Source organism: Chiloscyllium plagiosum, chromosome 3, assembly GCF_004010195.1.
Source record: "Chiloscyllium plagiosum isolate BGI_BamShark_2017 chromosome 3, ASM401019v2, whole genome shotgun sequence".
Taxonomy (NCBI): Eukaryota; Metazoa; Chordata; class Chondrichthyes; order Orectolobiformes; family Hemiscylliidae; genus Chiloscyllium; species Chiloscyllium plagiosum.
Window position 1 is genome coordinate 113803375 of NC_057712.1, and position 13175 is coordinate 113816549.

A 13175-nucleotide genomic window follows, 5' to 3' on the forward strand; every position below is an offset into this window, starting at 1 on the left:
ATCGAGCAAGCCTGAGGGCTCTGTCAACAATAATGGAGATTCGTGGTGTCCTCTGTTGACTTACCTGCTCTCCTTGCTTTTTATAGAGCTTTGCTCTATGAAAACTGTCTGTGAAAATATGTCAGCAAAAACAATATTGACCACTTTTCAAAAGCATTTTTCTAGTTGTGGAGCAGTTTGGAACATACTGACAGTGCGACTCATGTTCTATAACTGCAGTTCCTTATAATCATTGTGCTGGATAGTTGACTGTTTACTCCATTAACATCACTTCTATTTCCAGACCTTTTGGTCCAGTTCGTCCATGCCAACCAGATATCCTAACCTAATCTAGTGCCATTTGCGAGTTAACATCATAAAAATAGATTATCTGGTCGTTGTCATAATGCTGCCTGTGGGAGCTATGCACACATTGGCCACATGTTTTTTATATCACAATAAAGACTACCGATTGTTATTTTATAGTTAAAGCATGATATTGAGTATGTTGAATGGTGTCAAATCCACCACTTCATAAGGTGCATTATTTCACATGAATACATGCTTTTCAGTTCATAATCCATGTAGACATGATATTGTGAGAGTTACTTAGAAAATTGGGTAGCAAGCAAAATTTGGTGGCACGATATTTAAAAGCATTTTAAATGCTGCAGACCTCTAGCTTCCCCTTAGACTGTAGTGGTCACCCCAGAAATGCCAGCCGTGAAAGCTTTGGTGGCTCCCTGGTTTACTGTTCTGTAGATGCTGTTTGGTGAGTTAACTGTCAGAAGGGCGTTCTCTTCCTGCAGGATGGCAGCAGGAGGCTATCCCATTAGGCAGATCTAGCCTAGGTAGAGATAGCAACATGGGTCAGTGGCACAAGTAAGTGGCACCATCTCTCTGCAACCTCATATGCACATGGCTGTAACTCAGTCTAAATTTAAAATATAAACTGAAAATGCTGGAGAAATTCACAGATGATACAAGATCTGCTTAGTTTTTACAGCATTTTCTGTTTTTGTTTGAACTTCCTCTGTCCCATGGAAATTTGAACATCGTTGACAATATTTATAAAAAATGATTTTCAGCTGTATAAAACAGGTTTGTAATTATCAGAACAGTATTGACATCTAATCAAAATGAATATTGTATGTATTAAAATTGGTTAGATTCGCAACCATTCAGGAACTCAAACATGTTCTAGCTATCCAAGATATTTTCAGTGCTTCAGAATGATAAGATCTGAAGCTGGCTTTGCAGAAACTAGAACCAGGGATCAGGAATCTTTGAGCCTAGGGGATAATGGAATGCAAGACTGGTGGTCAGGACCTGGGGTAGTCACAGGCGTTGAGGCCAGAATCAGCAGCTGTATGGAGGAAGATAGGAGGCATTGGAGATTCACAGTCAGGGATCAGCAATATGGTGGCAGGGAGCAGTGGGATTCTCCCCTTCAATGTCAAGCCAAAGGATGCATGATGACTGTTCCTCATTCAGGGTGAGTTATAAAACTTAATTACTGCAGAAAATGACAAGGGTTTGATTCACTGGGTCCACGCCACGGTGGAAGGGGGACCTCAAACAAAGATATGTCACATATGCAACAGGTCTAACTTGTTTTGGCCATAGGTACAATATAACTCATGTCTTTTCCCCTACTCACTATGGTGAACAAAGTAATTATGACCAGAAATATGTGTATGCTTCCCTAGCTATCATAGTGGGGTCTTAGTAATCCAATTAGTCCTTGAGAAACAGGTAGCTTGCAGACCAACTTCTAGACCTGTGCCCATCTGTTAATGATGATTGAAGTTTCTTATCATTGAATTTGACAGGCTACGAAATTTATAGATTGGGTGTGAGAAATATTTTATCTTAAAGCTTGAGAAACATTGCAACATATAATAGATTTAATCAGATTTTATTACTGTTCTTTAGATTATCACAAAATTGAAGGAGTCTTTGCAGCCTGGGACAAAATTGGCTGTGTTTGATCATATTCCCAGCAATGCATCATTCATAAATCCATTACCAGAAATCATCGACATTTGTCACCAAAGGTAATGTAGGAGAAAATTCCGTTCACTCATGCAGTAATTTTTGTAATTCCTAATGGAGAAAGAATAGGGTTTGGTTTGGTCTGTTCCTATATGCTGCAGCATGTGACATACCAACCTCAAACAAATCCTGACAATTCTTCCATTAGTCCATCCTCCAGATATATCATCTTTCCATCCCAATTAGAAAATCAATAGACTCTAGTGTTGCCAACTGGATTAACCTTGACTGTCAGGTCAAAATTCCTTTTATTGTCCATTGCCAATATTTTTGCAAATAATTAATTAAAATATTCAAGAAATTTAAAGGCAGATGTTTTAACACCACTGCTTGACCCAGTTTTCTAGATATTAGTTTTTATTTTCTGGAGACTTCAATACACTCCTAAAGGTTGGCAGCCATGTGGAGGAAGAGTTATGGTATAAAAGTAGTTATGTTTGAAAACATTTTTCATATTCTTCATTCTTCACGGGGACAATTTTTCTCAAGATAAATAAAACAGTGCTTTGTACCATTCAGAGTTTGAGTTGTTAATTAAAACAACTGTTTTAAGAACTGTTATCATGCTTTGTGTTACATTATTAAATATGGTTACATTAATAACATTTTTGACTAATTTAACTGATATCAAAAGAAGAATCTTTCCTTTCCATTTAGAATTATGCCACATATTTATGAAGAAGCTAAAACTAAATTATAGCAATGAGTTCTTTATAGCTTTTTGTTTTTTTATGAAGTGTCTAGACATGTTTTGTTACAGTAAAGATGCTATATAAATATGAGTTGTTAATTTCTTCTACTCAATACTGTATCAAAATTGAAATTTGGTCATTAAGTTGTTCATTTTAACTTGTTTATAAATCCCTATTTCCCTAATGCCTTTTACGTTTTATTTTACCTTCTGTCATGTTCTAAATGTTTATTGCATACTTCACATTCACTCCCTTTAACTCCCTTCAATTATAATTACAGAGATTTTGTTCCAGTGAACAATCGCATATCAGAACAAACAGTGGAGTTCACAGTCTGTCTTCAATGTGTCAATCAAATTGAAATTGAAATTGAAAGCACCCTAATGTGATAATAAAAGGGAGTGAAATCAGTTATTTAACATTAATCTAATAACTTTAGCATTTAGGCTTATCTCAATAAACAGACTGAAATAGCAAGTACTTTTTTTAAAGTCTCCAGACAATGTTTTCAACTATTTAAAGTACCGGGCAATTAAATGCAATAATACTTTTGACAGTACCTCTTGACAGTTCCAATGACAGTTTTTTTTGCACACGTTCATTCTAATATTAACAATCCCAAAGGGATACCTCCATCAAAGGATACATGACCTTCCCCAAAGATACCTTGGGACCATTTCCAAAGAGGTACTCAATTCTCCAAAAGGGTATCCTTCTCCTACCAGGTCTAATCTGTGAATTTCATGTTTCACACACTCAGGTCACTAAAATCACACGAAAAGCAGCTGCTGATTAATGTGGACTGCTGTTTCAGCAAAACATAAATATGTTAAACCTGATCCATTCCCATTCCTGCTCCGACAAAAATGGTAGTGATCAGGGATGGGATTTCTGTGTTTTTCACCATTTTTGCAATGATAGAGGGGCTCTCCGTTATTGTAAAAATTCAGACTCAAGTTTAATAGCCAATATTAATATCCTGTCCCCTTTTAACATGGACCATGTTTGATTTGACTCCATTTAGATACCTGGGTACCTAAAAAAGAAAGACTTCCTCATCCAACTCCGTTTAAGCAGTAGACAACAGCTGTAATTCACTGCAAGCTGTGTGATAGTCAAGTGCTCACCCTTTAAGTTTTTTTATCTGATCTTATACAATTTCCACTCCGAGTTTCTACTGTGATAAGACAACAAACTCTTGTTCCAAACAGCTCAGAATGGCTAGCCAGACAGTAGAAGCTGAATACCAGACCATTGAAACTTAATATTTTGAAGTAGAAGATACATTTATATTTTTTTTAGTAATTTTACTATTGGGAGGCACAGTTAAATCTAGCTTATGGGCACCAATCTCTATTACATGCCTCCTGGTAAATAGTAAATAAAAGTGAGCCTAGGTGAAACTGGGTTAGCTGACTCCCATCTCAATGGTTGCAGGGTTACAGGGTCTATACCAACAGAGAGATATTTAGTGAGGTGTAGCTTACATTGAGTAAAGATACCCTCAGCCAAAACTAATCTATTTAATACACTTCATAGAAAGATGTTTGCTAAATTCTTTGTTCAAAAACACTGAAAATGCATAAATATGTTAGGTTCTTTGTTTCAAAATACTTCAACTGCTCTATGGTATAACTGTTACTATAGGAATAGATTTTTTTTTCAATTACTGATTACCAATTCACATAGGCGTCTGGGTAAAAAGAGGAAAAATGTACAAATCACATAGAGTTACGCCATCAAAGGATGGAGCATAAACCAATGCCTGTGATGTGTTAATATAATTCAAGCCATTTGATGAGATAGAGATAGAGATGAGATGAGATGAGATAGAAACCAAGAGAATTTATTAAGTTTTCTCAGTCTTCTTCCTCTCATCCCGCACCCATTGTTACACCTGCTCCTGTTTTATGTGTGCTCAGACAATTAATAGCATTCATTTGTTTCACTTACCTTAGTAAAGACATTTAATAAAGTTTAACAATATGATTGATAGAAATTAACATGAATAAAGATAGTAAGTTGATCTGTCTCACAAAGAATCATGGAATCGCTATACCTGCCCTGAATCTATTGTTATGATCAAAGTTAGGAGTGATGATCTGATTCCATTTCTTGTTCTATTCCTCCATTGGGCCCAACAAAGTTTGAATTTTAAGAGTGAGGTGATGTTACCAAGTATGGATAAATATCAGAACACGCCAGCCAGGTTCCTTCAGTATCAAATGAAGAACTAGTTAGCTGCAAAAGAAATGTACTCAGACAAAGATGTAAAAATTATTAACAAAAGATTTAAACTATGCAAATATGTGCACCTGCCCTCCTTGAAAAACAGACATCGACACGTACAAAGGCTCCAAGTCTGAGAAAAATAAAACTCTGTAAAGCTATATTTTAAATGTACTTTGGTCAAGTAGTAGAATAAAATCATTTCAGAATATAAACATTCATTGATTGTCTCTGTAGCTGAAGTAATCTCCCCCACAAACTGTTGAAGTTGGAGTCTCTTCCTGAATCAGATATAGTTTTCTGAGTTTGCTTTTCTGGAGACAATATTGTAGATACTGAATTCCCCTTTAAGAGCCCTTTACTTATAGTAATGAGGCCGTCCAGTGAGTTTTCAACTCTCATCTTTTGAAGAGTGTGGGTTCAGAGACAAGAGAGGGCAAAGACTTTCGCTCCATACTAAGCTTTTCTTCGACTCACTGTATTGAAATAAAAATATCTCTTTCCAGCTGCAAAGTGAGTCATGTGACTTCTTTCTATCAGTGTTGCACATTTGGCATTTCCATCCAAGAAGCCTGTCCCTTGCAAATGCAACATTATTGCTGCTGTTGCCAGTATCTTTAGTTTTAGAGAGCATTCTTTCCAAACTATTCAAGTAATGCATACATATGTTCAATCAATATATCAGTCTAATTGATATAGTATCATTACAAATTAATATTTGAGATAAAATATCTCCATAACAATATTCAATGAAGCAGTCTCCAAATCTTTGGATTAGAGAATTCCAAAGATTCATAAACCTCTGAGTAAAGAAATTGCTTTTTCATCTCAGCCATAAATAATCAGTCCCTTCCTTATCCTGAGGCTGTGCCCCTGCATTCTAGGTTAGACATTTGGGGCAAAATAACTTCTCAATGTCTATCTTGTCAAGCTTGTTCAAAATCGTGTTCCTTTCAATGTCTTCATCTCTCATTCTTTTCAGCTCCAGAAAGTATAGACTTGATTTACTCGTTCTCTCATAATAACGAAAGCTTTTCAGTCCAAAAACCATGTTTCTCATTTGAATGTGGATTACAAGTGCACCATTCTTCTATATTTATTTCATAGTATTTCTAAGTAAATTTAATGTGAATATATCTATAATTTGGGTAGCATTTTTAATTACAGCAATCTGTTATATATTCAATAGGGGTACAAAGGTACTTATAGATGGAGCACACACACTTGGCATAATGGATCTGAAACTCAGGCAAGTAAACCCACAGTAATTTAACTCATCGTCATAGAATCATACAGCACAGAAACAGATCCTTCGACCCAATCCATGCCAACCAAGTTTCCTAAACTGAACTAGTCCCATTTCCCTGCATTTCACTCATATCGCTCTAAACTTTTCTTATCTATGTACCTGTCCAAATGTCTTTTAAATATTGTAATTGTACCTACCTCTAGCAGCTCATTCCATATATGCACCACCCTCTGTGTGAAAAGGTTGCCCTTCACGGTCCCTTTTAAATCTTTCCCCTCCCACCATAAACCTCACGTTTTGGACTCCTCTACTCTGGGGAAAAGATCTTAGCTATTCACCTTAACTATGCCCCTCATAATTTTATATAACTCTATAAGGTCACCCCTCAGTATCCTGCGCTCCAGGGAAAAAACGTCCCAGCCTATCCAACCTCTCTTTCTAACTCAGACCTTCCAGACTCAGTAATATCCTTGTAAGTCTTTTTGTACCCTTTCAAGTTTAATAAGATCCTTTCCAAAGCAGGGCGACCCCAGAATTGCATGCATACTCCTAATGTGGCCTTACCAATGTACAGCTGTATTATGACATCCCAACTCCTGTATTCACTGTTCTGATTGATGAAGGCAAATATGCCAAACACCTTCTTCACCACCCTACCTACCTGTGACACTACTTTTAAGGAACTATGTACTTGCACCCCTTAGGTCTCTGTGTTCGACAACATTCTGCAAGGCCCTAGTATTAAATGTTTAAGTCTATCCCTGGTTTATCTTACCAAAGTATAACCCATCGCATTTACCTAAAATAAACTTCATCTACCATTTCTTGGCCTGTTGGTCCAGTTGATCAAAATTCCATAGTATTCTTAGACAACCTTCTTCACTCGTTACTAACCATGCCTCCTGTATTCTCATCCAAATTGTTTAGTGATTACAATGCTATTGTATGTCAGGATGGTTTAGTTATCTTGACCTCTTCAACCAGGCTCAATCTGACAGCTATTAGAAACAAGGTAACATTGAAAAGGGCCATGGGTCTGTAGTGATTGTAACAAGGTCAGCTAGGTGGATCTTATAGAATATGAGTTCCCTGATTGCACCAGATTAACAGCACCAATCAGGGAGTCCTAGCCGACAGATAAAAAGAGGAGAGTCTTGATCACACAGCATTGCCCTTTGATTGAAGGGCATCGCTTGTCACTAGCCATTCGGGTGTTTCTTTTCTTCCTGGTGGTGGAAACTGAATAAAGCACCTTGTGTCTTTCACTGTGTCTCAAAAAGAAACAAGAGTGTCAGAGGTTCTGTTCACTCTGAGAGCTGACTCTGAGGGAAAAAAAAACAAACAGAAGTGTCAGACATCTTATTCACTCTGACAGCTGGCTCTGAGGGAGCTAGACCAGTGTCAAGGACTGTCCGCAAAAAAGAAAAAAAAAAGAGGAGTGTCAGACATTCTGACACTCTGAAAGCTGGCTCTGAGTACCAGGATCAAGGAATTTCCATGTGTAAATAAAGGGCAACTTGTTGATTGAATACTGGCCTCTGTGGAGTTATTTCGAGGCTATTAAAGCCTTTGAGCCTGCTCCACCATTTAATATGATCATGGCTGATCATCAAAATCAATACCCTGGTTCCTGGTTTCTTACTATACCCTTTGATCCCTTTAACCCTAAGAATCATAACTGCTTATCACTTTGTCCTTGCTAAAATTGTATTGCCATCAAATGATTAAATCTCTGAATAAGTATAATAATTATGTTTCAGCTCTCTAGGTGCTGATTACTATACATCCAATTGCCACAAATGGCTGTGTAGTCCAAAAGGTTGCGCATTCTTGTATGTAAAACCAGAGCTCCAAAACTGCTTACAGCCACTTGTGATTTCACATGGATTCGGCTTTGGCTTCAGTTCTGAATACATCTGGACAGGTAAAGCCAACACTCAACAACATGCTTACTGTGAATAAACTTTTCTTTAAGATACTTTTGCAAATTATATTTACAATTAAACTTGAACAGCCCCTCAATAACATAGCTCAGGACGTCATATTTGTAAATGCACATCATATGACATACTAAGTCATTGAACTATGGCAGATACCATGTTTGAGCATTGTTTAGTGTTAAAGTATCCAATCTTACATCACTGAGAAGTCACTATGGTTGACTTCAGCATCCTCAAGTTAAGTACAGAGAAAAATATTGTTCAGTGTATGTTAAATTCTGGAGAATAGCATTGATATTGCATGTAATGCTTTCTCTATCCCATCATTGCCCAAGTCTTACAGGATGAGTTTTCAAAAGTCTGATGATGTCTACATGGCTATGCCCCAGTAAATTTCAATAATTTCAGGAAAGGCTGGTAATCACACTTCAATGTATCAAAAAGAGGAAAAAACAAAATTAGAGGCACTTCCCTGTTTTCTTCTGGAGTAAACAAAAACAAAAGTATTTACCATTAATTCTAAGATGCTCAATACAAATCATAATTATTTCCCTCAAGTAATAGAAAAAAAAATCATTATGTTACAAGCCATATTAATATAAGCACACAATCGATCTCCAGTTTCACTATTCTACTGGTCACAATACTAGATCCCTGTTCTATATACCTCCTTCTTTCTCTTGACCAGAGCCTCAATGTCTCTAGTCATCCAATGTTCCCTACATTATCAGCCTTGCCCTTCACTCTCACAGAGCATACTATCTCTGAGCTCTGCACCTCATTTTTGAAAGTCTCCCACTTGCCAGTCATCCCTTTACCTATGAATAACCTACTCCAATCAACTTTTGAAAGTTCCTGACCAATACTGTCAAAATTGGCTTGATCCAATCTAGAACTTTAACTTCTATGCAAGGCCTATTCTTTTCAATTACTATTTTAAAATTAATGTAATCATGGTCACTGCTTCCAAAGTGTTCTCACTTAGCCTACCTTATTTTCCAAGACAAGGTTGAGTTTTGCTCCTTTTCTAGTAGGTACATCTGTATATTGATAAAGGAAATGTTCTTGAACACACTTAAGAAATTCCTCTCCATCCAAACCCTTAACACTATGGCAGTCTAGTCAATTTTTGCAATGTTAAAATCCGCTACTACTACAATCCTATTATTTTTTACAGACATCTGAGATCCCCTTACATATTTGGTCATCAATTTCATGCTGACTATTGGTGGCCGATAGTACAATTCCATCAAGGTAATCATCCCATTCTTATTTCTCAGTTCCACCCGTATATCTTCACTGGACAATCCCTGAGGAATATCCTCTCTAAGTATAAAAGTGATGTTTTCTCAAATCAAAAATGCCACTCCCCCTCCTCTCTTGCCTCCTTATCTATCCCTCCTGTAGCATCTGTACAGAGAGCATTGAGCTGCCAAACCCATCTCTCCATCAGCCATGTTTCTGTAATAGCTTGTTTTGTCATGTTTTTGCCTGCCTTGTCTATTAAACTTGCTCCCTTTGACTTCAGAAGCATCCTCCACCTTCTCTCTTTTCTCACTACCGCCTATTACAACAGCCTACAGGCACAGGCCTCTGCTATCCTGTGTGCTAGATTTCTCTCCAAAATGTAACCTGACAGCTGTGAGCTTCAGTTACTTTTAAATATTTTAGAACTCTTCAGGTATTTTGAGACAACCTTGTTCCCATAAACACAGCACCTAATTCTCCCAGTGGCCGTACCAGCCATCACAGCCGATGGCTCTGCTGGCTGCACAACTTCCCCACCATCCCTAATTGGCCAGACAATAAATGGAAGCTTTTATTCGTGTTCATTCTACTTAGATAGCTCAGACTTGGCACTCGCACATGGTCTCAACACTCACCAGAAAATTCAGCCCAAAATATCAGTACATTTACAATTCTGGACTTATTAAAAGGGATCTGTTCTGATAAACAATTAAAAAGTTCATGAGAATTTTCTATCAGTCTTAAATTCCATGTCCCACATTCTGAAAACATTTCCTACTTCTACTGTTTCGAACAATGTGTTTGTTCTACTTTTATTTAAACAAAAAGAAAATGAATCCATTTGACCTTTTCAATTTGGCACACAGTACATATTGGTTTTGAGCAGACTGAAACTGCTTTGTTGAGTATTTTGTGAACTCATGGTTATGTAGAAGCATCATGTCAGTATATCCAACATGCCAACCCATCAACATGCAAATCAAGAGATTTGGTATAAGATTATAAATGTTTTTCAAACACTTAACAGTTGGCAATTGTTTACTAAACCTCATTAGTGCCTGATTAAATCTCAAAATATATCACAAAAAGTATATAAAATCATCAGAAATGTTTTCAAAAAGCTTTTTAAAAGTCTCATTTGTTATCACCATGTTGCCATGTCGTGCAATTTAAGGTTATGATGACTGATTCTGATAAAATCTATAAGTATGTTTATGTTTAGCAATTTCTAGTAGCTTTTGGCAAAGTTTCAGATCATTGTGAGTGATTTTATTTACTTCTGTTACATGTATAGCAGATAAAACTTGGCTACACATTCTGGATCAGAAATTGGTTTTGTTTCTCTACATTAAAGAGAAACATGCTCTACTGAAGCCTGAATATAAGGGACAATTAGAAGTAAGACTTTCCAAAGTGTTTCATGCCACTTAGATCATGACCCCAGTTTGGTAGGGTCCAGCACGTTTTTCACCACTCTTACAGTTTAGTTGCCACATCTGGAAACCATGTTTTACTTGTCATAATTTACTTGTCACTGGCTTCATTTATTGACAATAACTTGCTCTCCATCATTGACCTTGATAGAAATCATCTTGAGGACAAATAATTAAAAAGTCATCATAATCCAGTGTTTTAGGTATATATAGCCATCCCAACACCTCAACAAATTTGTCTATTGCTGGTAATTTTTAAGTAGTTTCTGGACAGCTGCAGCATAAATTTTCCACCATAGAACTTTTAAAATGTATTTTTGTTTAAATTTCAGTAGCAGCAATCTAAATTTCAGCTTTAGAGCCAATAGACTGTAAATTCAGTTTCCAGTTCAGGACAAATGTAGAAACCAGCACCAATAGAGTCTTCAAAGAAAGACTTTTGGGAGTAATTTGATAGAACTAGAACAAGGAATGTACAACATGTGCTACAAAAAGCCATAGCCACACATTTTATCTGGCAATTTTAATCCGAAGTTGTTCAAAGTGAGAATAAGCTTAACCAGGCAGAGGAGCGTTGTTGGTGGATTATTCAGGGCTCCCATTCAAGGAAGAAGTGGAGACCCCTCAGACTATCCTGAGGGTGGTATTGACATGTGGACGGATTGAATATCCATGGTGAAGATGAGGCAACCAGAGCTAAGAAACTAGAAATTGTTGAATTGAGGGAATGTATCAAAAGAGTCAGAGATGTAGGTGGGAAGAGACTGGATGAGGGGAGAAAAAAATAGAGCCAAGATAAGAAAACATAAAATGAGTGGGGCAGAAACAGGCTGAAATGATAGATGTACTAGGGTGGGAATAAGGTCGAAGGGGGCTGTTGGGATTTGGGGACTATGATGTGGCAAACTGACACAATAAGTGTTCATCAAAAAGTCAGCTTTATCTTGTTGTTGGAATGTGCTGCACTCAGCTTTGTATATGCATCTGTAGCATCACTGCTTGCAGGTCTCTATTCTTATGTGATTAAGAACAAGCAGAACAAAGAAATGTTAATTAGGCTCTTGCTTTGCCAGTGTCTCTTTACCGCTCTGCTTCAAACCATACATCTTCTCATCCTCTTCAGCTGCTCTAATCCTCTCTAAGGCTATTCTCATCTTTCCCACTTTGACCTCAGCTCCTAGACTTGCCTCACTCTCGCCACTTCAACTGCTTTACTGCCAGCTCACTTCACCTTCCCTTCTTCAAATGCTCTGCTGCCAGAGGCTCCTCACCTTGACCACTTCAACCACTCTGCTCACAAACTCACCTCATTTTGTCCACTTCAACTCTCTGTTCCCTGTTTGGCCACACTGGTCCCACCACACCTTACTCTCTTCGTCTCTTTACCTACCTCAACTCATCCTCATTAGCTAATCTACTCTCAGTCTATACTTTCCCTCTCTGGCCATCCCACTGTCAACCTAATCTCACAAGCTTTTGCTCTAATTTACATTGCCTTGTTCAGTCATACTACTCCTAAGTGTCTCCTCACTCTCTTCATTCAGCTCTCAGCCTTGCCTCTCCTTCATCAGCTCCTCCATCCCCTGTCTTGTCTCACCATCTGCCTCACTGTGCCTTGGTAAGATGCTTTATTCATATCTCTCTCCTTCCCTGTTTGGTTATTTCATTACATAGGAACAAAGGAAAAAGGAACAGGAATAGATCATTCGTCCCTTTGAGCCTGCTCCACCATTCAGTATGATTATGGCTGATCATCCAACTCATACTTCATGCTTTATCCTCAGATTCTTTGATCCCTTTAGTCCTAAGAATTATATTTTCATTTTTTAAAAAGTCATAGAGATGTACAGCGCGGAAATAGACCCTTTGGTCCAACTCGTCCATGCCGACCAGATATCCCAACTTAATTTAGTCCCACTTGCCAGCACTTGGTCCATATCCCTCCAAACCCTTCCTATTCATATATTCTTTACACCGCTGAGGCTAAACGCCAGCTTGCGGACACCTCCTCCTCCTGCCCCCTTGACCATGACCCCACCTCCCACCACCAAACCATCATCTCCCAGACCATCCATAACCTCATCTCCTCAGGGGATCTCCCATCCACCACCTCCAACCTCATAGTCCCAAAACCCTGCACCGCCCGTTTCTACCTCCTGCCCAAAATCCACAAACCTGACTGCCCCAGCCGACCCATTGTCTCAGCCTGCTCCTGCCCCACCGAACTCATCTCTGCATACCTCGACACGGTCCTGTCTCCCTTAGTCCAAGAACTCCCCACCTACGTTCGGGACACCACCCACGCCCTCCACTTCCTCCATGATTTTCGCTTCCCCGGTCCCCAACGCCT

At 38.2% G+C, this 13175-nt stretch overlaps 1 protein-coding gene across 7 annotated transcripts in view; it reads left to right on the forward strand.

The window, feature by feature from the left end:
* The window catches only part of LOC122548449 (probable L-cysteine desulfhydrase, chloroplastic), a 170259-nt gene that overhangs the window by 89663 nt on the left and 67421 nt on the right, over positions 1-13175 (forward strand). For 6 of the 7 annotated variants that reach the window (XM_043687141.1, XM_043687136.1, XM_043687140.1 and 3 more), the window contains 3 exons: positions 1915-2036; positions 6145-6204; positions 7965-8128. In XM_043687141.1, the coding sequence (XP_043543076.1) occupies positions 1915-2036; positions 6145-6204; positions 7965-8128 (346 nt within the window). The remainder of the gene's footprint in view (positions 1-1914; positions 2037-6144; positions 6205-7964; positions 8129-13175) is intronic. The other variant, XM_043687139.1, reaches the window with a different exon arrangement.